Below are 24,878 nucleotides of genomic sequence, written 5' to 3'. Positions count from 1 at the left end.
CATCACCACAAAGCCTGCCAGCTACGCTCTTTTGGCCAGCTGTACTTGTTCGAAGCAAAGCTCTTCCTCTTGTGTTTGCATAAGGTTTGTCTTAATTAGGCGATGTTACAGTGACTCATGTGGGGCTTTAAGGGACTGCTGGAAACAGAACGCTGTGCGGTAAAAAAGGAGAACCCAACAGTGTTACTGCACTTACCATAAATCCTAAGGACATGCCCCCATTGCTTCTAGCAATAAAGGTAAAAGCACAATTATAGAAAAAAACGTCTTTAAGGGTAGAGTATAGCTCTTAGACACTCCTCAAGGATAAAGTAAAGGGAAGCATGACGCAGAGAATGGAAAATGAGACGAGTAACCATTAAAATCATCCTTACTCTGTCAAAAGTTGATGTAACTTCTGGTAGCCCCTCTCCAAGGCCAGGCTCACGGGTGTAGCGCCTTCGTTGTTGTGGATGCTGAGCGCTCCTCTTCCTCCTGGCTGCTGGAGCAGGAACCATGTCAGCCGCAGCAGACCCAGCCTCACCGCAAAATGCATCAGTGTCTCCCGAGGGATGTTCTCTGGGAATAAAGAAGGAAAAAGAAATAGGAATTTTCAGGCTGCAGTCGAGGTGAATGCCATTTCCCCACATCCTTGCTACTGGAGACAAGCCATGCACACGCCGAGGACTGCACAATGGCTGGCACGAAACTGGAGGTGCTGACAGCCAAAAAGCCAAGGAACCTAAACACTGCAGCACCTGGAAAAACACACTCAGCACAAGCTGGCTGTGAAATCCAGGAGAGACCAGTGCCTGAAAGCAAGGGACTGGCTATGGTGGGACTGAACGTGCTCAGGACCTCTTGGGATAAGACTGAAAGACCACAGAAGTCAACGTGAAATGTACAGCTTCATGGACAGCCACGACTACCACAAAGCTGCCCTACAGAGCCCACATGTTTGGGTGGTTTTTTCTGCACATCCAACCCCTTTTTTTCCCCCATGCCCAGGACCAGGTTTTAGAAATGGACGAGTTCTGTTATTTAATGGGACACTGATTTGTCCCAAGGCAGGAAGAAAATGAACTGCAACTGAAGCCCATATGCAGAGCGGTTATAAAAGAGAACAGTTTAGCCTCTCATATAGACATAAAAAAGTGAGGGTTTTGATTTCCTGGTTTCACTGTGCCTTAGACCAGCTTTTCTCAGCTTTCCACAGTAGCTCTGTAATTCTGAGTAGCAGCATTTATAAACTAGTAATCTCCACTGCTGCTTTTTATGTTTAATAACCGTGACCTTCTAATTTGGTAAAAGTCACTCTTGAGCCTAAAGCTTTCATCTCGGAAAAGTATCCCCCTCCTCTAAAAGCTGCAGCCCTACAACTTTGCTCTGAAAAGCTTCAACCAGAAATGGGCTCCAGATGCACTGCTGAAATACGGCACTTGCAGATCAAAGCGTGGTACTTCTGTAGGGAGGGCAAAAGCATTCGGGTTAAAAAAACTGCAAGAAATACAAATTTGTTCTTTTAATTAACAAAGGATTGCAGTATTGACTGGCAGCACCAAAAACAAAAAAGCACCAGCTGGGTCTGCGTAAACCACGCCACTGAGCACGCTTGGTAGAATACCTTCAATATCATAGCAATGATTTATTTGGGTATTAATTTGGTCGCCAGCCAAACCTATGCAGTAGGTTTAAAAATGCAAGTGCATAATGCATCTAAGATTTAATTATTTTTTCCCCAAGAAGTGTGCCTCCAGAGAAATCATCTCGTCAGCGGGCTGTTGTTTTTCTTGCTCTCTTTCTTAAGGGACATCATTAAGACCTTTAGTGAAAACGAAGCAGAAAGAGGAGTTCTGCCCTGCCTGACACACCGTTTTTCCCCACTTTTTGGATCAGTTCCTGAAGAACTAATCTGTATTCATGAACCAAAGCTTTCTGGCACCATCTCTCTTCCATATGACTCCAAATTGGGTTTCTGGGCTACAAACCAAGCCTTCCTCCCCAGCCTTCTCTTGATTACCATAAAGCAAAACCACGCTGTCCTGAATACACGAGTATGTCTGAATGGAGGCTCCAGCTGATCAGAGGAAAAGGGAATAGCTGAGCTCACTAAGAGACAAATTCTCAGCCTGTGGGAGAGTAATGACACGGATTTTGGTGTCAAGTGCTATAATGTAGTGCTTTAGAAATAAACAACCAACAAGGTAGTTAATCAATGGCTGCCAGTCTTGGCCTTAACAAATAATGAAAAATAACACACCCTATAGATAAGACATAACGGGAGAACTACAGCGGAGGTTGCAAAAAGGAGGAAGCGTGGATACAGGTGGGACTTAAGTGGAGTGAAAGCAGATGCCCAAGGTTTCACTCAGGGAACTTGCACAAAATTCCTACATTAGCTGTAGGAATAAACTGGCAGTCAGCTAGCATAATTAAAGCAATACAACTCTTCCTGCTGCGGATGTAGGAAGCACAAAAGCACTTATGTTGGAGCAAATGACTGGTGTCCAAATAAAGAACGTGTTGCACTGGTCTGACTGCATCTGTTCCAGCAAGGGAGCTCCTGCTTTAGCTGCTTTGTTGGAAGGGGACATCATCTTCCTTGCTGAAACTGATACCCTTGCACCAGAACTGAGCAGAGCAAACCTGAAAAGCACAAGCACGGACTCCCAGATCAAAACCTTTCCTCCTCCTTCAGCTGAGAGCTGCATGGTTAGGCACCAACATCTTTTTCATGCCAACTGACAGTTCACCAGCAAATCACACCCCAGCTGTGGGCTTGGAAAGGTGCTGGCAGCTGCTCATCCCACCCCTGCTCCAGCTGGGTGCCCCTCCCTGCCTCCCATTTCCAGAGAGGAAATGCCCCTCCCGATGTCCCGAACCTTCATGGGAGTGAAGCTGCTCATTTGACTGCACTTTCTGAACATCCCACCCTTTTCCCCGTTCTTTTAAAACAATCTTCACTATTGTCAGGCTAGTGGATGCAGGTGGCTGGAGGTGTCTACAAACGCGACTGAACGGTCGTGGCACTGCCCCAATGCCTCTGAGCAACAACGGCGTGCACAGAAGACGTGCACAAGACGTGGCGTGTTGCCATCCCGAGCGTACTAAACACACAAATTCACTCTCCAGGCCCAGCTGAAAGGATCTGCCTGACATATAAACTGGCCCGAGGCCATCCTGACAGATGGGCATGGATGATGGCAGCACAGAGACGAAGCACTGTGCATACAACAACTGCGGGGCCCTGGGCAATGGCTTTAGAAGGTTTCAGAGTGTGCAAAACTTGCACAGCTACAGTGAAAAGGCGCATGCCATCTGGGGACTGGATTAGCTACTAACATACAATGAAAAATACATCTGCTGGTGAACGGCATTGCTCAGAACAAGCCAAGAGTGGGTCTGCACTGAGCATGGGAGTGCTGTGGGATGGAGAAGAGAGGGAGCCGGGCAGCAACCCTACAGCCACACTACCTCTGAAAGGATGAAGCTCGTACCACGGGACACTGGAAATTTAGCCGATGATTACAGCGTCCTGGCATGGTGTAAAATGCATGCTCCAGCTATGGAGAACAACAAAAGCTTTAACAAGCAATAACCTGAGCTTTTTCTCCTACCACACGTCAAGCATGAGCTTCTCATCTTAAAATGGCTGTTCTTTGAATGTCAACAAAAAGGTTCTTGCAATTAGGAAACTGTGGAAATACAAGACACACGATACTGGAAAGGCCAAGATTGTTTTTGTTCCTTTCTCGTTTCCTAGTAATAGGCAAGAGTTGAAACATATGATTATTGTCCCATAATGGCAGGGCACTCTAATCCAGCTGGCAAAACAGAAGACTTTAGATGTATTATTTTTATGTATTTTTCTTTGCAGCTGTGACACATGAACAGACAGTTTATCTGGGTAACTAAGGAAAAAAAAATCTGTAGAAGAACATCAAATGTACTTTAGTAACTGCAAAGGATTAAAGTTTAAGGTGCTATTATCACTAAACAAAAAAGCATTGAAGAAGGAAAAAAAGCAGTTTGGGTATGACACATCTGAGAACACAAACTGTTCCTTAAGTAAAAACTTTCATTTTAATCCTGATTAAAGAACAGTAATAATAATAATAAACTATTCCTTTTTGAAACCTGTTGTTTATTTAGAGTTAGCCACACCAAACTGCTCACTTTGTCCTCCACAGGCTGAGACAGCTCGTTGAGGAAGAGAGAGACATGGACGGGAACAGCTCAGAGAATCTCACACTCATCTTCCTGGGATGGTGACCTTCACTTGTTTCTCAAATGAAATCACATATTCTTGGCAATTCTGAAATCTACCATCAAATCTGGCCTTAAAACTTTGTTCTCTTTGTTTCTAGCTGGAAATGTTCTCAGTGCTCAGCTCAACCCTTGAGAAGCACAGGGAGCAGAGAGCAGAAACAAGCTGTCACTTCATGCTGAGGTTCTGCATGAAGGCTCAAGAGATGAGTACCAAAGGAAGGTCAAGGCGAAAGCCACTGTGTTTGGAGTTTTGAGTTCAGTTAATAAAACGATGTGTGGGTAATTCTTTTTTAGTCTTATAAACAATAAATTTTTCAAAGCACACCAAAGGATCTTCATGTCCTCATTCCCACTAATATCTAAGGGAACAGAAACGCTCTCATGCCAACGATTTCTCAGCCACAGACTGAGCAGTACATTTCAGGCTGAGCAAGAACAAGCATTTTCTGCTTCACATTTTCCACTGCAGAGGGCATTAAATTTAGGTATGGAAAAGATTTTTTTTTTTCATCTTATCAAGTGCTGTAGGTGAAAGAGTACTTCGTGCAGTAGGCTCAGAAAAGGTCATGCTGATTTCTTATATACAGTCCTTTATCAGAGGGCAGAGAGAAAGGTGGGAAGCAGACTGGAAAGAATACAAAGCCCAATGAAAAGAACACTAGTAACTGTTACCCCGAAAGCATTCAAGAAGAAACTATAAAAGGAGTGCAGGAGATGAGCAGATTAAAGCTTTATGTCAGAAAAACATCATCAGCCACATCCCCGTAACATGCTCCAACTGAAAAAAACATTAGCTCCTAATAATCAAATTTCGTTTTAGTTACTTCTGGAAACTTTAAAAAGCTTTTTTTCAGGCTTCTTGTTTTTCTCTTTTTAAGAAGGCTTTGTTACTTTCTCTCTTCAGACTTTGTTTCTGTATTCTGTAGGGATCTTTCTGATCTCTCATCCTGGTGGCCCGTACACTACAATCCTGCTGGGTTTGGTGCAAAGTTATCAAACCTGCAACGCACTCCAGACTATTCCAAACTGGGGCAAAGCAACTTCTTCTCCACCGACCTCCTACCTGATGAGCTCGCAGAGCTCTATTTCTTAAGCAGCGCGTATTGCACAGGGGTGTTTATTATTCAGCGCTTCTGGGAAGCCATACGTGTTGAGGACGTCAGCAGCTGCATTCCTAAAGCCAGGGAGATGCTACGGGTTTTATCTAGTACGATGGCCTCCTGGTTATCCACCCGCATCTGCGGCTATCTCGCAGCTCATCACAGGGCCGGCTTCTCCCCGCGCTCCCAGGGGAAGGGCTCGCTCTCGGGGCCGATCGTCACAGCGCTCCGAAAGCACCCTCTTGAGAAGCCCACACCGCCACGATCGTAACCACAGGTCTGGATTTCACCACTTATGTTGATGACTAAATTGAACGGACAGTGTTTCCTAAAAGGAATTTTGAAAGCGATCTGTTTACTGCTGATAGCTAACTCAAGGATTAAGCTCTGTACGCTCTTCATACCTGAGCCTTAGATCCTCCCTCATTTTTTTCCTGCCTTTTTTCCCTGCTGCAACACAAACAAGCCATAATCATTACTTCTATCTCCAAATACTGTTTTCATTTTCCAGTTAGTTTATTTTCTCTTTAATAATTTAAAATAGAAAATTACAGTCCTGTATTTATCTTGCACATACCCTCAGAATACATATTAAATTTTGATTTCTAGATATAAAGTGTAACCATCTGTTTGGTTTTAACAACAGCCTTCCAAATGTCACTGGGAACAGTAAATAACCCTACCCTTAACAACAGTAACGACCACGTTCTTTAGAAAGTTGCAGTGCACTTGCAATAATTAAGACTGACATGATTATACAGCACCTGAAAGTAATGCCGTGTTTGGAACACCATGGTAACAAAAGCAATCCCTAATTATGGAGAGTCTGAGATACACTTTTGGATGCCATTTGAGTTCACGCAGGTTGACAGAGAACTAAGGGCAAAGCCCGGGAAGGGCTGGAGCAGGGCTGGGGGAAGAGCAGAGAGCTGACGACACCGCGGCCCCGGGGCAGCAGCAGCATGCAGGGAAGAGGCTGGATACCTGTGCCCAAGGGGTTCAGACGCTCTCTGGATTTGGAAAAGCCTTCGTCTGCCCAAGCGAAAGCCCTGACTGGTCCCTGCAAGGCAAGGCCATGCTGCTGCCCCACTGACAGGGCACCAGGTTGGCTGGACTCGATGATCCTGAAGGTCTGCTCCAACCTAGGTGGTTCTACGGCACTGCTTCCTCCATCCTCTGTGGTCTCAGCACATGCCAGGCTTTCTTTCACTGTCCAGACCATCCGACCAAATGGTCATGAATCTTCTGCCTGCTCCCTGATAGCATCAGGAAACTCAGGTGCTCCCACCCCTGGTTCAGTACGGGACCTGTACTTTCCTCTCCCAAAATCCCTTTACTAGCACAACAACAGTTTAGCATTCTCTGTAAAATATTTTGTATCTGTGGATAAACAGACATAATGCAGAATTACTGCAAGTCTTCCTGGGGTCTTTTCCTCTAAACTAAGGATTGAAGGCTTCTCTGAGGTCTTCTACAAGTAGCAAGTAGGAGGCTGCACCCTGAGTATCCCACACTGCAGGTGGGGTTGTGGAGAATGAGGAAAGAAAGAAGTGGAGATTAGGAAGGCAATTTAGAAGTCAGATGTACAACATCCTAAGAGCAAACCAAACAGCAAAAACATGGTAAACGAGCACTGCTACTGGAAAAGGACCAAAACCCCACAGCTCCCTCCTCTGCTTTCCAGTCAGCTCCTTCCACTCAGGAACAGAGTGTTTAACAAAATGCCCCGAAACCAGCTACACCTGGCAAGAGCAGCTGACATGAGGAAAGCCTGAGAATAGGCTTTATACATAGCCATGTGTTTTACTGAGGAAATTCTCCGTAAGAAAATTGTTAGTGGGAAACGTTATTCAAGTTAAATCGTGGTCAAATCAGAAGGCAAAGAATTAGAAACGAGAAATTTGGGTAAGAGCATCATCTTCCCAGAGAAAAGCAGACAAGGAAAGCTGTAAGGTGAGACCACTGATAAACACTTTCAGCAAAAGGATTCTATTTTCTGAACTCGCTTTTCCATCAGGGATTCACAAGGTCCAACCACTGCCCTCCACCACACGAGCATCGCTGTCGGTCGCTGGTAGGACCAGGCTGGGTATTGCTCCACGCTGAACAAAAAGCTTGTCATCAAAGTCCAAGTCCTACAAAAACAGTCTGGGGCTAAATTTGGCACAAAGGGTTCATTCAGAGCTTACTGAGGTCCAAATGAATCCATTTTTTTCAATGAATTTTAGGTGATGAACAGGAGAATGTGGCAACAGATTATTTTAGTCTTTTACATTGTACCAGAGCAATATTAATTAATAAATACTGGTTTGAGCAATGTTAATCAAATTCAATTAAATTACTGCTTAGATCAATCAATACTGCTCAATGCATTTAAGTTGGGGACAGTTTCCTTTTAAGCAACAAAAACTTACGCTGTTCCAGACCAGTGAAAATAAAGCAAGTGAGAATACTGTGAACGAACATATTGGGTTTTTGACAATGCTCTGATGGCAACACAGGAAGAAACATTGATTTTATTTTCAATTTATTTTAATGAAAATGATGTCTAAAGAGATGACAAGAAATAAATGTAAAGAAAATCTAGTGTGAAAGACTACTGGGATTACGGAGACCGAACAAACTTCTCTTGTTGAATGGAAACAGGTAATTAAGTAGGTTATGGACCAAAAAAAAAAAAAAAAAAAGGTGTTCCACTGGAATGTTTGCAAATGTCCTCTAGCAGTTTTAAATAATTTTAGAGGTATTTTTAACCCGCAGCTGAAACAATGTGTTCTTAGCAATTTGGCTATAAGAACGCACCATGCCTTTAATCTTGAGCAATGGCAAACCCTTAAAGAATGAAGGCCTTGGTCTGGCAACCAAAACATAAGCAAGCACACGATTCTTGCATAGCTCTGCTGCAGAGCAATCCTGCACTTTTCCTTATTAAATGTTACTTCTAGCATCCTCTCTGCCCTTTGGGGTGTGACAACTCACTGTCCTCTGCTGAAAGACTTAGGAGTGGGTGAAGGAAGCCCCTGCCTGGAGCCATCCCCTCACCAAAAACCAGCACCGAGCCGTGCTCAACCCCAGAGCGTGTACCCAAGTTCATCCTGCAGAAAGGCCACAACCTCCTACCTGTCTCTAGACTTTAGCCCTTCAAAACATGCCCTTTTAGACGTGTTTTATAGCAATGGCCACCTCCGAACAGTGCTTCCCACCACGCTGCCATGCCCAGAGAGCTGGCTGAGGCTCGCTGCTCGCTCCTGCTTTCAGAGGTTTTGCTGAACAGCAGTGTTTTGTTTGCAGCCCACAAGAGCCCATAGAGACATGCCAGCTGAGAGGCAGCGCGAAAATCTTTCACGAAGGGATCTGACATTCTCTTTTGTTCTCATTTCTATAGTATTTTCTCCTTCGAGAAGTTTCCTTGAAGTATCTGGCGGTGACATTTAGCAAAATGGGAAATATGAATCGGGGGAACTGTTGTAGGTAGTGATGCAATGCAGGACGGGCTGGCCCGCTGCATGGGCACAGGCCAGAGCACGCAGAATTGTTCTCGTGCTCCCACAGTTTCAATCTGAGCTATGCTTTTACTCTCCAAACCCCAAATTAACCCACAAGCACTACCAGAGAGGGGCGTTGTGTTTTACCACAGAGCAGCTTTTCCTAAAGCAGTCCTCCATCATGAACCAGAGACATCACTTCCACCTCGTCCCACCAAATTAGGGTTACGTGACCAAAAGGATGATTATACATACAAATCCTTCCTGTCACAATCACAAGAATTCCCCCAAGTTCCCCGTGCATAATTAGCTCACTGAAAACGAACCACCAGATAAATCTGCCTCCGGACAAAAAGCTGGTCAGGAGATGAAAACCAGAGCAAGTCATAAGCAAGCTGCCCTTACACGGTTACTTGTGAAAGGAGTCCCTGCATGGGAAGAGTTCAGAGCAGCAGCTCTCAGATGCAAGTTGCATTTCCTGCCATGGTGTCTGTTCCCTTACACGAACGCATGCCTCCAGAAACCTCGCACACGATGCCAAAACGCTCAGCTCCCCCTCCTCACTGTAAGATGTAACAGATGCTGCTCGGGTCCATTAGCATTCACAGCCCCACACCATCCTGCCTTTCAGGCACAGAAGTGTATGCTGAGCAAATCAGTGGAAACCCACGGCCTGATTTCCCCAAGTACTGATTTTCCTAAGAGTAACCAAAGTCAAAAAGAAAAAGTAGATCTCGGCCTTCCTGCAAAGTCAGCAACACTTAAGAGCTTCAATGGAAATGTTCATTAATTAACAGCGCTTTGTCAGTCTTTGACTGTGTTTTCAGCACTTAAACAAAATAGAAATGCCTGTGTTATCACAACTTTTTAAAATGCAAGAAGAAACATCAGGAAAAAACTACCAAGTGTTTATCTGCTGGTAAACAGACAACAGCGTCAGAATTTCTATCCAGAAACCACTAAATATGATCACATCTTTGAATGTCTGCTAACACTGCTTCAGCTGCCTGCCCATGCATTCATGTTTACAAAAACAATCAGAGAAAAAGAACAGAAAAAAAAAACTCCTGCAGAAAACCCCGTCAGGGCAAGCAGAACTGCAACCTCTGTGCTGAACAAACCACGTCTCATTCCTCTTCCAGTGTTCGTGCTGGTGTATCCCATAAGAGACAGTGGGTGCCCCACAGCCATGTTAAATTATTTGCCAAAATACAGTGCCCCACCATGCTTCCTTAAAGCTCCTCTGCGATAAAACCAACAGATCTCCAAGGCTATGGACATGCTACAGCACCTCAAATGCTCCCACTCTTCTATTTTGCATTTATCACAGACTTTGGGCCAGCACTGACCTTTATTTATAAGCTCAGTAGCCCTCACTGCTGTGGTTGAGGGCTAATATAGGTTGGGCTTTCCCACTTCTACTCTCTTTTATTCACAAAATTATCCAGGCTCACTTTGGGGAACATCTGTGTTCGCTCAGACGGCCGTACAACCAGGGATGCTGGACAAAGCCTCGGGGTGCTCGCACACCAACTGTGCTGCCTGCAGGCAGGCAGCCAGCTCCTCCAAGAGACATAAGATGCGTTTTGCACACATCGCATCCCTTTGCACCTGTGCTGTAAAACCACCATCCATCAACGTGCCGAGGCTGTGACACAAGGCTAATATTCCCCAGGACGTTACGGTTCCTACACAGACCCATTTCTTTCAGGAAAGCTGAGAAGCACGATGCTGACGCATGCACAGCACTGCAAAGACACAAAGGGATCCCCACCTGGGTGGGTGTTACAACACTGACCTCTTACCACAGCGTGCCCTATTTTACAGCAGAAGACACAGAGGAAACATCGGTGCCTTCTGCATTTTGGGGTGTCTGAAGTGCAAAGGACTCAGAAAATGCAGTAGGAGACGGGGTACATCATGTCCCACCTCTGTGCACAAAGACCAACATGTATTTTGAAAGCCACGTGGATGGCTCCCAAAGCAGATGACTTTTTACCTCTTTTCCCAGCCCCATCTCATGTGTGCCCCCATGCTCCTCACCGTTCAGGGACTGGTCTGCTCCCAGCACGTTCCATTCTGCCGGCAGCTTCAGGTGTCGAAATGCCAAAGCCACTTTCTCATCCAAAAAGTCCACGTCGGCAGCAGGTGGTCTTGACCGGTCCAAGAAGCGGGTGAAGATGAGTGCCTGCTGGTTCCCCGCGCAGGTGGCCAGAAACTGGGCTGCGTCGTAGGCTTCATCCTGGATGAACTGGAAACTTTCTTCTGCCACGACCAGAATGGGATGGCCTTCTTTGGAGGCACAAAGTACCACCTTCACTGTCTCACAGCAGTCATGGCCTGCAAAATAAAACCAAGGGAAATGGTATAGGAGAGAGAATCACACATGCTCTTTACATTAAATCAGATAAGCATGAGTTATTGAGGGTCACAACTCTATATTAAATGCCTTCTTGGGAGTTTACATATATTTGCAGAGACAAGTATTTCTTGTAGATCTTAAAAGGAATGTGTAATTCCTCTCTTTTTATTTGTTGCAATCTAAATCCATAAATATCTAAGCAGCTCTGATCTGACCAGACTATTTTTGACCAGCTACAAGCAAATTGAAGAGCACTAGGTAATTCAAGTAAAGATTTTGCCAATGCACCAATGAAATTAGTGGTCCAACCAGCTAGATTATATGGTCAGACAAGTTCTTTTCCAGCTCCATAGGACCCAAGAACTCACCAGAAACTAGAACCCAGGTGCCGTGAAATTGCCTGCTCCAAAAGCTGTCCCAGCTCTTGGCTCGGTCAACAACTACCGCAATGCCACCTAACCCACAGACCTACAAAGCAGCAATCACTAGGAGGGCACAGCCTAAAAGACAGAAGTAAACTAAGCTGCTTCTGCTAAATAAAAACCTGGAAATGGCCACTTGCCATATTTGCCAAACAAGATGGGTAGAAGCTCGGTAGCTTTATTTAATTAGGGCAGGGGAAGCCAGAGAAAGGATGCCTTGGAGTGGCAACAGTTTTAACTGACCCAGAAGCTTAAAAAATAAAGTTTAGAGGAGGAAAAAAGATCTTTGGCAATTTTAAAAGGAAAAATATACTATGTGCCCAACACAGCCAGCACTGGCAACTGCCAGACGTGCCCCTTCAATAATAAGGTTCGTGTTTCAAGCCCACCGTGCGGCACAGCTCCTTGTTCCAGTGTCAGCCTGACGTCAGCGCTGTTTTTGCCAGAACAGCATGGACCCGGTGCTAATTACTGGAACAGCTTCTTTTTGCCCATGACCTCAGCATCCTACTACATTCATGAAACCCGACTTAATTAAATACAAAATGACGATTTATTTTTAAAGGCTTGAAAATTCTATTTAAGCCCCTATTTGTGGTCAGTGGGAAAGTTTCCTTCTTGTGTCAGGGCCCTTTGCCGTTGATTTCACTGACAAAAGGGAAATATGTCCCTAATCTCTGCAGCCGTTCAGCCAACCTCCCGAATCTGTTCTGAGGCTCTTGAACAGAGCATCTGTACAGGTTTGTCTGCTGAAAGAGGCGATCCTGGAGTTAATTGAAAGGTCAAAACTGCTATTAGGACACTGTGGGCAGCACCAAAATTGTCCGAGACGAGGCTGTGCGGCTTCCTAAGGAGAGCAAGTGCAGCTGGAAATGTTTCAGAGACAAATGATGTGAAAGCTGAAGGAACAGACAAACTTGCACTGATGCTACAACTAAGAGTAAGGGTGAGAAGTCCTTTTTTTCTGTTCTTTGGAAGCTGTGGTTAAGCCTCACTTGGAGATAAGCATGGGATGTGGTTACTCCTTGCATCCTAAAGCAGCGAGGTCTTGGAAATATGGACACGTGTTCAGAGTTCAGTCCATCACCAGCTGAAAGGGCAGGCAGTGGCAGAGACCTCGGTGGCCCAGAGGAGGTCCATGAACAAACTCCATCCGTCCTCACAGCAGAAACCTTGAATACTCAAGGCAGAAGGTGTAATTTTGGGGGAACTTCCCTTTAATGCAGTTCAGAACTTGACACGTCTCCCCTTATACCTTCTTGCTTTGCTCATCTTGCTTTGAATATCACAATAAGGAGCCAGTAAGACTTACTAGCACTTTTTAAAACCTCCACAAAATCCCAGGTTGTAGGCAGCATGAACAGCACCGTGCTATCCTACGAAAGCTGACTCAAGGGCTGTGAACTTGGCTCTCCTTCATGCAAAGCAGTGCAACTTCTCTAGAATGCGAAGTTAAAAAAAATAAATAATAAAAGATTGCCTAATAGCATGAGAAAAACTAAACCTTTGATATTTATTTTTATTTTTTAAACTATTTTTCTCTATTCCCCTAAGAATCCCATCTGCACAACACCCTAGAACACAGCCACTCTGCCAGGAAGCCGGTTGTCCTTCAGGACTGAAGCTGGAGGCAAACACGGCCAGCTAGCAGTGATGGAGAAACTCATCAGGACGGTTGCTTCGTTGTGATGAAGCCAAACAACCCTTCTGCGGGGCAGCAAGAGCTCAGTCATGACAACAACTGGAGAAACCTCAGTCTAGAAACGTGGTCTCCTTAAACGGGCACAGGTGAAGCACCAGGCTGGCAGCAAATTTAAGGAAATGCAATTTAGGCTCCTGCAAAATGAATGCAGGAGCATTCAACGTGACACAAGCGGAGGTGACAACCTCTCCTAACTCCCACCAGCACCTAACGCGGCCCTGAAAGCGAGGTGACAGAGCCGACAATCTGTGTCCATCTGATGGGATCAAACGAGCATCCCGCTAAGCCCTGGGGAATGCTCTTCTGAAGGGCAACCCCTCACACCGCTTTGATGTTCTCCTTCCCCACATCCGAGGAGATGTCAGGCTCAGGGGGGGAAGAGTCTGGGACAGGTTCTGACTTTGGCAAGCAGTTCAAACGAACGAGGAGCAATTAAATACGATTGCTCAAGAGGTCTCTGCCCCCTGCTTTGAAACAGCTACACGGACATCGTAAGCAAAGGGCCCGAAGAGCCGAGCGCGCACACACGACCTTCTGCATGACCCGCTGGTGGGGCCGGGCTTTGTCCACATCAAAGCCCTGCTTCCTGCGCCTGGACCAGCAGCTGAACTTCAACAGCCCCTTTTCCCAGAGCACGGCAAGCAGCGTTAGGAGAAGTGAGCTCAGCTTTCTGGCACTCTCAGGAGATAAGTGGTTATCATCTGCACAACAAGCCCAAAGCTGTTTTTACGAGGTTAAGTAACTTGCCCAAGATCAGAAGGAGCTCAGGGCAGCGCTGGAACGGAGGCTATTGCTCTGAATTGTCTCCTTTCTGCTCCAGCAAGCAGACAGCATGGTTTTCTCCTAGCATGGGGTGCCACAAACAGGGTGCCGGCCACCCGCCGCTGCGCTCCCCTCCAGGAGAGGAACAAAACCCTTCTGACTCACCACAGAGGTGAAAAACCCGGGTGCGTCAGGGTGAATGACGAGCCTATTTATAGGCTGTCTGCAAAGCTTTGCCTTTCAGAAGGCTGAAAAACGCAGGGGGCTGAATAAATCACGCACGTGGGTGCACCCACAAATTGCAAGAGACATCTCAGAGCTTTCGAGCGCAACTGGGTTTGCAACGCCGCACAACGCTGACTGCCTTCAGTCGCCTCCAGAAACCCGGACCCCCGGCCAAAAGAGCAAAAGCAAATGACTAAATCGTGACCACGACCACACTGCTATCGTCCAGCAATACTCCAACATGAATTTTACCTCCTCCAACAAACACGGCAGAGTTTTTACCACGCTGATGTCTCAGGCTACATGCTGTTCTCTTCTCCGTACAGTTTTTGCCACAGTACAAAGTTACATCATTTCTGTGCTAGCCTAACCATGACAAAAGTCAAATCACCCACCCCCTAATTCTTCCTCTATTGCATTTTACCCCATTTCTCCTTCTCCTCAGATTGTTGCTCCAAATTTAGAAGCACTTGGCTACTACCATGCCAACAAACTGCAGGAAAAATACAGAAATTTTAAAACTTTCCAGTCTATGCAGCAATGGGCGCTGCGGTTGCTTCTGTCATGATAAAGTGAATTCCTCATCTTCACATAAACCCATACTTTAAAAATTGTTTAAAGCAAGACAACAGCTCTTCAATTATGGAATTCCTTCCCGGGCCACTCGGTGAAACTTGCTTTGGGCAATGCACAACAACAAAAAGTGAGGAACGCGGGGTTCTGGCCTCTCTGTGCTCATCCCTGCTCAGATGAGATGCATGGGTCCGATAGCGCTGCCTCCTCCACGCAATAACGTTGCAAAACAAACGAGGAGGATAAAAGGTGGAGGTTTGGAGCTGTGAGGGCTTGGCAGAGAGGTTAATGTATGGTCACAGACCTGGCCAGCCAAAGGACACCATGTCATCGACCTGGGGTGTGGTTAAAAGGGTGGCAGCGGGACCCTGAGCAGGCTTCTCACCACTAAACGAGGCACACATGGAGACAAAACATTGTCGCTGCTAAACAGAGCTCTTACTAAAACATGATTTCATTTCCCACTGCCCTGAAAGTGGAAATCCTGTCCAACCCCCCTATTTTCAGACTTCACGTTTGAGATAGCAGACAATGGGCCCCCAGCCTGGGCGGCTATTTAAAGCCCTGCTGGAAGCATGTGTTTAGGTTTGCCTGGTAGGTGACTAAAGACCACTGGGCTAATTGCATCCTCGGAGCTACCGTGGTGGGGCTGAGCCTGAAGACGTCTCCTAAGGAGGTTTAAAAGCAGGAAAGGGAAGACAGGCAGCAATCCCCTGGAACAGCTTGTGTTTGCATCCACCAGATGTTGCCATCTGGTGGCTTGTAGACAGGCAAGTCAAGGGATCTTTCTCCTATGGCCATCTGAGAAAGAGCTCTTTTCTCCTTCAGAAATCCTAAATTCTAGTTCTGAAAACTAGAGCCTGTATTTGAAGTGTGTAGGGGATTTACAGTTACTGTATTCCCCCTTGCATCAGAAGAGACTTTATGAAATACATAGGCACAGTACCAGTGACAGACAGGAGCCTTTTTTTTTTCCATTTTAAACCCTGTGCTACTCATATGGAGAGTGTAGAAAGATTTTTTAAGGTCCTTTATGCTGCAGAGGTTCTTAAAAATCTGAAGAAGTGTAAGACCCCACACATTACCTCATAAATAATTTCAATGCAGATTCAATCACTTTTTCCTGTGACTGATGTCATCTCGAACTGGCATCATTTCCTTTTAATTGCGCTGCCTAGAGCAATTAAGTACACCAAAGAGGATGGACTGCAAAAAGTCTTCTTGGCTACACTGTTTTATTCTATTTTAGGTTTTTTTTGTTTCATAATTAAGAGTATTTTAAAATCCACAACTGGTACTGCCAAGTGGTCATTTGTTATGCAAGTTGTTTACCCTTTTGGTCTACCAATACAAAGATTGTAATTCATGAAATATAGTTTTTTCTATGAAAAGTCGTTTCCTCAGGGAAAACAGAGTCTGTGGTAGGAGAGAATAAAGCATGAACATATGTAAAGGATTTCACAGTAAAATAGAAGTTTGAAATGAAAATATTTCCAAACTAATTGAAATTAATTTCAGTTTACCCTTTCAACTAGCAGAAAGGAAGGAAGGAAAAAAAAAACAAAGAGCTATACAAATTCAGAACCACAAAAAGAAATAAATAAATAAAAATCAGAACCTGCTTCTCCACCCGAGCTGCACCCTGGACAGAAAGCTGCCTGGGACTGGGCCAACTGGAGCTCACGGGAGGGTTACGGCTCTGGGGAAACGGCTGGCAGCTGGGTAGGGCACTCTTGCAGGAAACTTCGTGCCTCTGATGGTGCTTCTCCTTCCCTTTGAAATCCAGGCAAGGATCCCCTAACTTTTGAGGTCAGACAACGGGAAAAAGCGGTGTAGGTGTTACACCGAGAAGGCTCGTGGCCATATAATGCATCACAACAGCATCACAGCTTGCAGGATCACCTTAGCTGTTGTTTCGGTGACTTGGCTTGCAGACGTGCTGTTCCCTCATGTCCCTGGTCTGATTACGAGCTGCTGCAGCATTGCATTTACAGCACCTACAGTACCCGTCTCTCCCTATTTTGCTCCACTGGGCTCCCTGGTGCTTCCCAGCTACCACATTTCTAGCACAAAGCCAAACCCGTGCCGGATGATGCAGCCACAGTTGCAGCACGCCAGCTCACAGCACCACGGGCGTCTTTCTGTGAGCTCCTCCAAACATGTCTGGGGAAGCTCGCCCTAAATCTGCCCAACAGCTTGCTGGTCCTGAGCTGCCCCCGCTGCACACTGCGGTTGGGGCTTTTGACTCACGCGAATGGGGATGAGGTCGTGCTTTTTCTCTGGTTTTGTTTGCCGGACCATGCTTTGAGGCTTCATTTATTTTTGTTTTTCGGAGGGGGAAAAACTGCTCCAGAAGCAGAGGCAGGAGATGAGGCTGCTGCCTTGCAATCAAGTTTCACTTCCTTGCTCTGACAGACTTTCTGTACCACCATGTGCCATTTGCTTGGCCATTCAGTGTCTCCACTACCCTCCCTACCCTACAGAGATGCTGGAAAGAAAACTGTATTAGTGATTACAGCAGGTTTAGTCACTACCGTAACAAGGACTGCATCGTGTCAGCAGCAACATCAGTTTAGCCACAGCAGCAGAGGTGCCATCACTTCTCCGTGTCCTTCCCTGCTTACACTTTGGTATTTTCTTAATTCCCAAAATGCAGTGGCCGTGCTTTGGTAATTAATGATATCCAAAGGAGAGAAAGGTTCAGTGCCACCACATCTCTGCCTGCCACGCAGATGGACCTTAACAGGGGAAGAGCCCGATGAAAGTGCTTGAAATAGTTCTGCACAACTCCTAAGTACCTCTGGTAGAGAGGAAATCTTCTTAAATTATGGAAAATTTGAACCAGATCATTTGGAAATTGAAGCATCTTAATAGTCACAGTAAAGCAATAGCAAAATCAGGTTTTGGTACCTTTTCACTAAGGCAAACAGAAGCTTAGTTATAGGATACAACCTGATTTGTTCTTAGTCTGGCAAAAGAGCAATTGGAAGCACACAAAAGATTCACTGCCCAGTTCTTGCCACTCAGCAGATTGTTTTGATGTTTTAGTTATGAACGATCAGATCAGCTGAGAACCTGTCTCTTACAAGGGGAAACTATTTCTCCTAAATTCCTGACACAGCCACCAGTGGGGCAGGAGAACCACCTGTAACCACCCAGCCCATCCGTCAGAGCAAGTGCAAAACCACGGGTATTATTCCATCCCTTGAGTGATTTCTGAATCTACATTTAGCTACATATTCAGGTACCTTTCTTAAGGCACTGAGGCTGAAATGATACGCACTTAATTATCTATAAAGAATTAACGACTATGCTGGGCTCCTCTCGATGTCCCTACTAGGAGCTGCTAAATTCTGTTGATGATACAAAAAAGGCAGCAAACCAGGACACATCTGACACCCCTGAAGCCTCTTGGGCCCAATCCTTGCCTCTCTTTTTCCTATAGTATGACTCACAATCTTACTGCATCCGTAGTGAGCGTTTTTTCCTTACTTTTATGTCACTTTTATAGTCTTTTCCTGTCCAAAAGACTCTCCTACACACATGCACCTGGCTGTCAGAATTCAAGGTGCCTTCACTTCAAGCTCGATACTTGCGGATTGACAGCTGCATGTGGTAAACTTACACTCCTGTAAAATAACAGCACAGTTTTTAATCATCTTCCCTGCGTGGGGAAATGCACCCCAAACTGAACACGATGTTCGAGAGATGCTCTAGCGAGCGCTGCAGAGAGGGGGCACAGCCACCCCAGAAATTCTTAACATGAGCCATGGGCAAACAAATGCCCATTCTCTCTCCTTATTAACTTGTGCAACTCATTAATTATTAAGGCACTGATCGTGGGAGGCTCCACAGCACCATCCCACGAGCAGCACTGCCAGGGGCACACCAGCAGCCAGGGAGCCACACGCTGACAGAGGATACAAGCTAATTAGCAAACAGAGTGCAAAATCTAATGTCTTAATTGAACATTTTCTCTGAGGAGAAGTTGCTGCCATACATTTACAATCTGATATCCTTTCTTTTATTGTGAAATAAAAAGCTTATACTTGCGCAGCACTGTTAACTTTATCCATCCAAAGTTTAAAGCTGATGCTAAAGACAGGATAAGGCAGAGGCAGGTTGCTCCAGTAATTATATAAAATGCTGCAGTCATTTGACTGCTGTTGTATGCTTTTCTTTAGGTAAGCCTTTCAGGAAATGGAGAATTTTCACATGCAAAATTCTAGGACGTATTCTGACAGTTTATATTTCCATTTCATTTTCCTTAATTTCTCATCTAAAACCACCTTGAGTTGTCGAGATTTCTTTTTTAAATGTGATTTCCCTTTGAAAGCTTTGCTAAAACATTCTACTTAATTTTGTCACCAGATGTAATCAAATCATTTCCCTTTCTGGTTCTGACACCCCCATACTTCACCAAAACTCCTGACAAAGTCAAGAACAAAAAAAATTAATCAGTCTTTTGTCTTTACATTAGCTTTAGCAGAACACCAGCTGCCCTGTAACCCCTGCTCCCTGGGGGATTTTGTCTGAAGCCCTTGGGGACCGTATGGAGCTGTGAGGCCTTGGGAAGAGGATGAGAGAAGAGCTGCGAGGCCAGAAGGGATGCAGAGGAGGTTTGAGGAGGGCTGGTGGAGGGGCTTGGCTCAATTCTTACAACTCAGCCCTCCTTTCATCCTCCAGAGCCCTGCTCGCCCCTCCAGCAGATGCAGCATCCTTGGGATGAGCAACTCCTCTTGCTGCACAGAGGTAAAGGCAAGCAGCTCCAGGCTGGGAGAAGGACAAGGTTTTGGTTAAAATCTGCCTACAGAGTTTACTGGCACAGCACTTGCTGACTGCCCAGGCTCGGGTGTTAAACAAGGGCTGGGCTCCCACACACCGCCTCTTGCTGCTGATGGCTAATCCTGCAGGGAGGTCAAATAAAGCCAGCCGTTGAGTCACCACAGCCATCTCCAAGGCAACTGGCTGAATTTACGATGTAAACACGCGATTACAGACCCACTGCAGGGTGCAGGAAGGAGGAGGAGGAAGAGCTGGGCTGAAATAAGTCAGGGCTGTATTAAAATCAGAGTAGTCGGTGCTGAAGTAACGCTGGACAAACACATCTGTGTCAGCGTGATAAAATGATTCTCTCCTCCCAGTTTGTTTCTCCCCAGCATCTTCTTCACCACTGAAGTCTTTTTTTTTTCTTTTTTTTTTTTTTTTTTTTTTTAACTCAGGTAGTTTCTCCAAAATGAGGTATGAGCACAGCAGAAGGTGCTATGCCATGGTAGCTTTACATCTAGGATGTCAGCTCTTCCCTCGCTCTGGCTAGCAGGCACACGACTGCCTTTCCTTGAGGTCCCTGCTCAGTATTTGCCTGATCTAAATCGCATTTTAGGACAGCGGCCATCCTCGTGGAGCATCCCATGCAACGAAATCACAACTCTATTGAAACCAGGAAAAAAAAAAAAAAAAGAAAAAAAAAAAAGAAAAACCCGCTATAAAGCAAGGAACAATTGAGAGCAATTACCTCCCTTCCCTCTGAATCAGAAGCGGAGTCAGATTTCCCACCTATTCCGACTAATGGTGACAAAAAGAGCCCCAGGAGCCCGCCCTAGCAGCTCCCTAAGGTTTGGGGCCAGCAGGACATGGGAAGAAGCAATGGCAGGGGATGAGGCACGGCCACCAGCCAAGCCGTGGCACAGAGGATGCCCGGGCAAGAGCTGTAGGAAAGCATTACTGCTGCCCGGAAATCCCATGAAGTATTCTGGTTCCTTCGGCGGCCGAGGACGAACACAGCATCTTTTCAGTTCCTTTCTTGGCAATTCGGCCGTTTGGGTCCCCGCAGGGAGATGAGGTCACCGCCAGCAGCGCTGTCGCAGCCCCAGAGCGCCCCGCGCACACACGGGCTGCGAGTCGCTGGGAGCAAACAGGCGGTGACCTAACCCATTGCACCAGCTTCCAGGAACCAGAACTGTAAAAAGGCTTCTCTTCCCAGGCAATAATAACGACCCCGAGAGCACAGAAAGGGCCGGAAATGAGCAAGGGGTGGCCAACTCCTAGCTGCTAATTGCCAGGAGGAAACGTCCTATTTCGTTAGCAAAGCCCTGAGCCCGAATTGTGCTTCATGCACATCTCCTAAAACTAGTCACTAGATAAATAAATCTCAAAACCAAGCGATACACTCAAACACATCAGCTATGCTGCATGTAGTGGAAATGTCAGACGCTTTTCTCACACTCGGATCAATGTGCTGCATAGCAACAAGTCAGAAGGAAAGGTTAATGGCAGGGACCGCAGCCTGGAACATGCCCATTCCCACGGTCCCAAAGTCACCGAAGGGAAACGCCGTGCTGATTTGCTTTGTTTTGCTTGAACTGCAAAAGAGTGGTGGGCTTTAATGTGACAAACCACTCTGTCTGAGCCCCTGGCGCTGGAGGGATGGCACCAAGCACCGGGTGTGTGTTTGATTGCCTGCCCAAGAGTTTCAGAAGTGCTGTGTTTGAATGAACTCCGTGGCAGGGTTTCAGGGAAAAGGGCCGTGTTTCACCAGGCCTAGAGTAATGAACATCACCACGTTAATTAAGCAGATCCTAAGCACCGATAGATCCTAACGAGCTGCACACCACTTGGACAATAGCATCTCCAACCTTGTAAATGCGTCCTCCAGCATCTTGCTCACATTTTTAAATTGTTGTTTTTTACTATGAGTAAATATAACTTTGTATTTTCAACAATAGAACTCCACAGTTACACATTAAATAATTCCCACCTCAGAGTCATTAATTCCAGTGAAGTCAAGCAAGAGATTTTTAAAAGGCAAAAGCAGTAATCCAAACCACACATCCTCAATGAATGTGCAAACGAGGAAGATGATGACCAAAACAGAATTACATTTAAATCCACTTCAATTAAGTAGGTATCATGGATGGATACACTGGTACGCAAAATAAGACAATTGTTTACCAGGAGAAATTGTCTCCAGACTCCCAGGATTAATCTTTCTTGTGCTTGTGCAGTGTTGGACAGTTGACCCAGTGAAGACCAAGTAGAAAACTACATCATCTTCAACTTTATCTTCCTCAGTCAGCTGCACGGTAATAACTGAGTCACCCTAGGAAAAAGAACAAAAATATGTTAGGTTTACATTCGCAAGAACTGCATGAAATAAAACTTCTCTACCCCCGAGGCTGCTGCTTTCTGTTCCTGCGCTCCTTTCACATGACTTGGGGCCCATCCTAATTTGCAGATATGCAAGTCAGCCTTAGCACGCCTCTTAGCCAGACTATCAAGCATTATAGGCAGCCAACCAGCCAGAAAATATGTTGAGCACGGCTCTGGGAAGAGATACGTAGAAATCTCCGGGGTATGTTCAAAATAGCAACTTCACATGGGGAAATCATGCCGTTTCACTGAAGTCTGGCTGACGCACGCCCCACACTTGGTCTTTTAAAAGCACAAACATGGATGGATACACACTCACAAATATATATATATATATATATATATACACACGTCCCCCCACAAATACTTAGCTAAGAAAACAAAATGGCTAGCAGCCCAAAATTGCCAATCTTCACATAATTTGACAAATTAATTTCCTCATTTCTTTCCCCTGCCAAGCAAGCCTCTGTGCTGACAGCTCCAGTGTGACCAACTCAACCCCTGAATGCATCTCATCCTCCATCAATAAACACAAAGATAGAAAAGCTTTGTGTCCACCGAGGTTTCTCCACCTCCACGAGAAGCAACATGGACAAAAGGACATCAGCAGATTGTCACAGCCAGGCAGTGAAGCTGCACCCAGTGGTTACTGGCCCATCTCTGCAAATTGGCAAGGGAAACATTACTGCAGCATTACTGCATTATTTATTTATATTTTTTTATTATTACTTTATTAGGCCTGTACATGAGATAAATATTCTTGCTTAACTTCATGGAGACTTATTTCAGCATCCACGAGCTGCTGTGAGCAAAAATGATGTACGCAGAGGACATGCATCATCATCACTGCTATCCTAGCAAAGGCTAAAATAAATCCACCTGCAATTCCTACACTTGTACGGACAACCAAGGAGCAATATCCAACAAAGTAAGCTTTCCCTGGGGAAGGGAAAGCAGGGAAGGAGGGTGGCTTGCAGTTACTGCAAGCATGAAGCATGCTTACTTGATCTGACAACCCAACTTCTATCTGCCCGAAGAAGCGTTGTATAAACTACAAGACACCGTCAGCAACAGACTGGGAAGTGACCTTCTGCCCCATTTCCCTCAAAGATCAAAACCAGTTGGATGCCCCAGTTTTACACCCCAGCTGCGTCAGCCAGCTCTCGGCCGCCACGCCGTTCAGCATATGGTTACAGCTGCAAATCTGGAAAGGATTTTTGCTGTTATTATTTTTGCAGATTATGTAATTCTAATTTGCATAGCCAACAGAGCACGCATGCCACTTCGTTTCAAACCTTCTCCTTGAGATCACTCAGTTCATCCCTTCTTTGTCAAATAGAATTACTGAGGAAAAACCCAAGGCTTCCAAGCCCCCCCGTGCACCCATGCCACGGCAGCATCGCTTCTCACGCTCTGTTTCAAGCCTTGTCCGTTGTCTCCCTCCCTTCAGCTCCTTGCATGCCCCAGCAGTTTCCCCTCTCCAAGTTCATGCCCAGTTCTCCTCCTCCCACCTGGTACCTCTCGCCGGGGGCAGCTTTGCACAGGATACTGCTTTTGATAGAAATGAGGTTTGTCAGGGCAGGTGCAACCAGCCTCCGGTCTTAAATAAAGGTATGGGTCAGTCTTAAAAGGAACAACACCATGGTTTCCAAAAGGTAAATGGAGCAGGGAGTCTGGTTTGCATTTACATGGCTGCAGAGTTAGAAACAGAGGTTTTAGGAAGGTGCTACATCATAACACCGGACCAGACTTCCAGAGTCTGCACATATATGGTGTTATATACATTGTGTTAAAAGAAAAACAAGTGCAAATAGAAATAAATCAAGCTTTAAACTCAAGCATGACCAGTTCACACGCTGAGCTGAAAACTAAATATCCCACTGCAAGCAAAAGGATCCAGTTCTGTGCGGATGTTCAAAAAAAAAAAAAAAAAAAGCTGAAGGTTTAACCTGCAAAGCCTTTGTGCTTTGACTTTTATATTCGTCCTTATTCAAACTGTTCCTCCCTTAAGGCATGAACATACAAAGCACTTAAATGGACTTAAAAATGCAGGTGACATTTACGGATACTCATCAACAGGGCTGATTGTCTGAAGCAGGGTCCCTTAAGGGGAATTTTTATTTAACTCTGAATCCAAGAGCAGCCGGTCCAATTCCCGCGACATAAAAGCAAACCTGCAGAGCAAACATGTGAGAAGACACCTGCCTATACATGTGAACCAGGCACTCGCCACTACAACACTTGATTTCATTTAATTTGCAGCATTACTGCAATGATAACTCGTATGCTTTGTTATCAATGAAAGAGACAGAATAAAAAGGTTAATGCAACACGGTGCCTGTGTAAACGCAGGTAAGAAACCCAAAATCTGTTGAAGCCGAGGCTTAACAAGGCAGATGAACTCCTCACTCATACAGATACCTGCAGGTGCCAAGCAGTTGGACCTCACTGTGGAGGTGGCCCTGCTTTGGGGCAGGACAGACCATGTCCTTTCCAGCCAAGATGACACAAAGCCCCACCAGCTGGCAGCTTTTCAGCTGTACCTCCCCAGCACTTTATGGAGGGATGGTCACCACCACCCCACTCCCTCCTCTTGCTCTTCTGGAGAACCCAGCCCAAGATCGATGGGAAAAACCCAATATCCTTATTACAACAGCAGAGCACGAGCATTATTTTTTAATTAAAACGTTACATCGCCTCCAAATATCATCAGCAAGATGGATAAGGTGCCACCTAATGGCAGTGTGCTTGTTTATTCCCAGGTGTCTTTGGAGCTACCTCCCGGCTGTGCTACGCGTGGCTCAGCTCGCTGTGCGCGACGTGACCGGGGAGCAGGAGGAACAAAGAGCT

The 24,878-nt window shown here is 45.7% G+C and overlaps 1 protein-coding gene across 13 annotated transcripts in view; it reads right to left on the bottom strand.

The window, feature by feature from the left end:
• Positions 1-24,878, bottom strand: part of AKAP13 (A-kinase anchoring protein 13) — a 216,912-nt gene that overhangs the window by 118,094 nt on the left and 73,940 nt on the right. For all 13 annotated transcript variants that reach the window (XM_068696270.1, XM_068696269.1, XM_068696267.1 and 10 more), the window contains 3 exons: positions 21,831-21,978; positions 10,877-11,173; positions 375-558 (listed from right to left, as the gene is read on the bottom strand). In XM_068696270.1, coding sequence (XP_068552371.1) covers positions 375-558; positions 10,877-11,173; positions 21,831-21,978 — 629 coding nt within the window. The remainder of the gene's footprint in view (positions 1-374; positions 559-10,876; positions 11,174-21,830; positions 21,979-24,878) is intronic.

This window comes from Anas acuta, chromosome 12 (genome assembly GCF_963932015.1).
Source record: "Anas acuta chromosome 12, bAnaAcu1.1, whole genome shotgun sequence".
Taxonomy (NCBI): domain Eukaryota; kingdom Metazoa; phylum Chordata; class Aves; order Anseriformes; family Anatidae; genus Anas; species Anas acuta.
The sequence above is the reverse complement of the archived record's forward strand: the minus strand, read 5'-3'. Positions and strand labels throughout refer to the sequence as shown.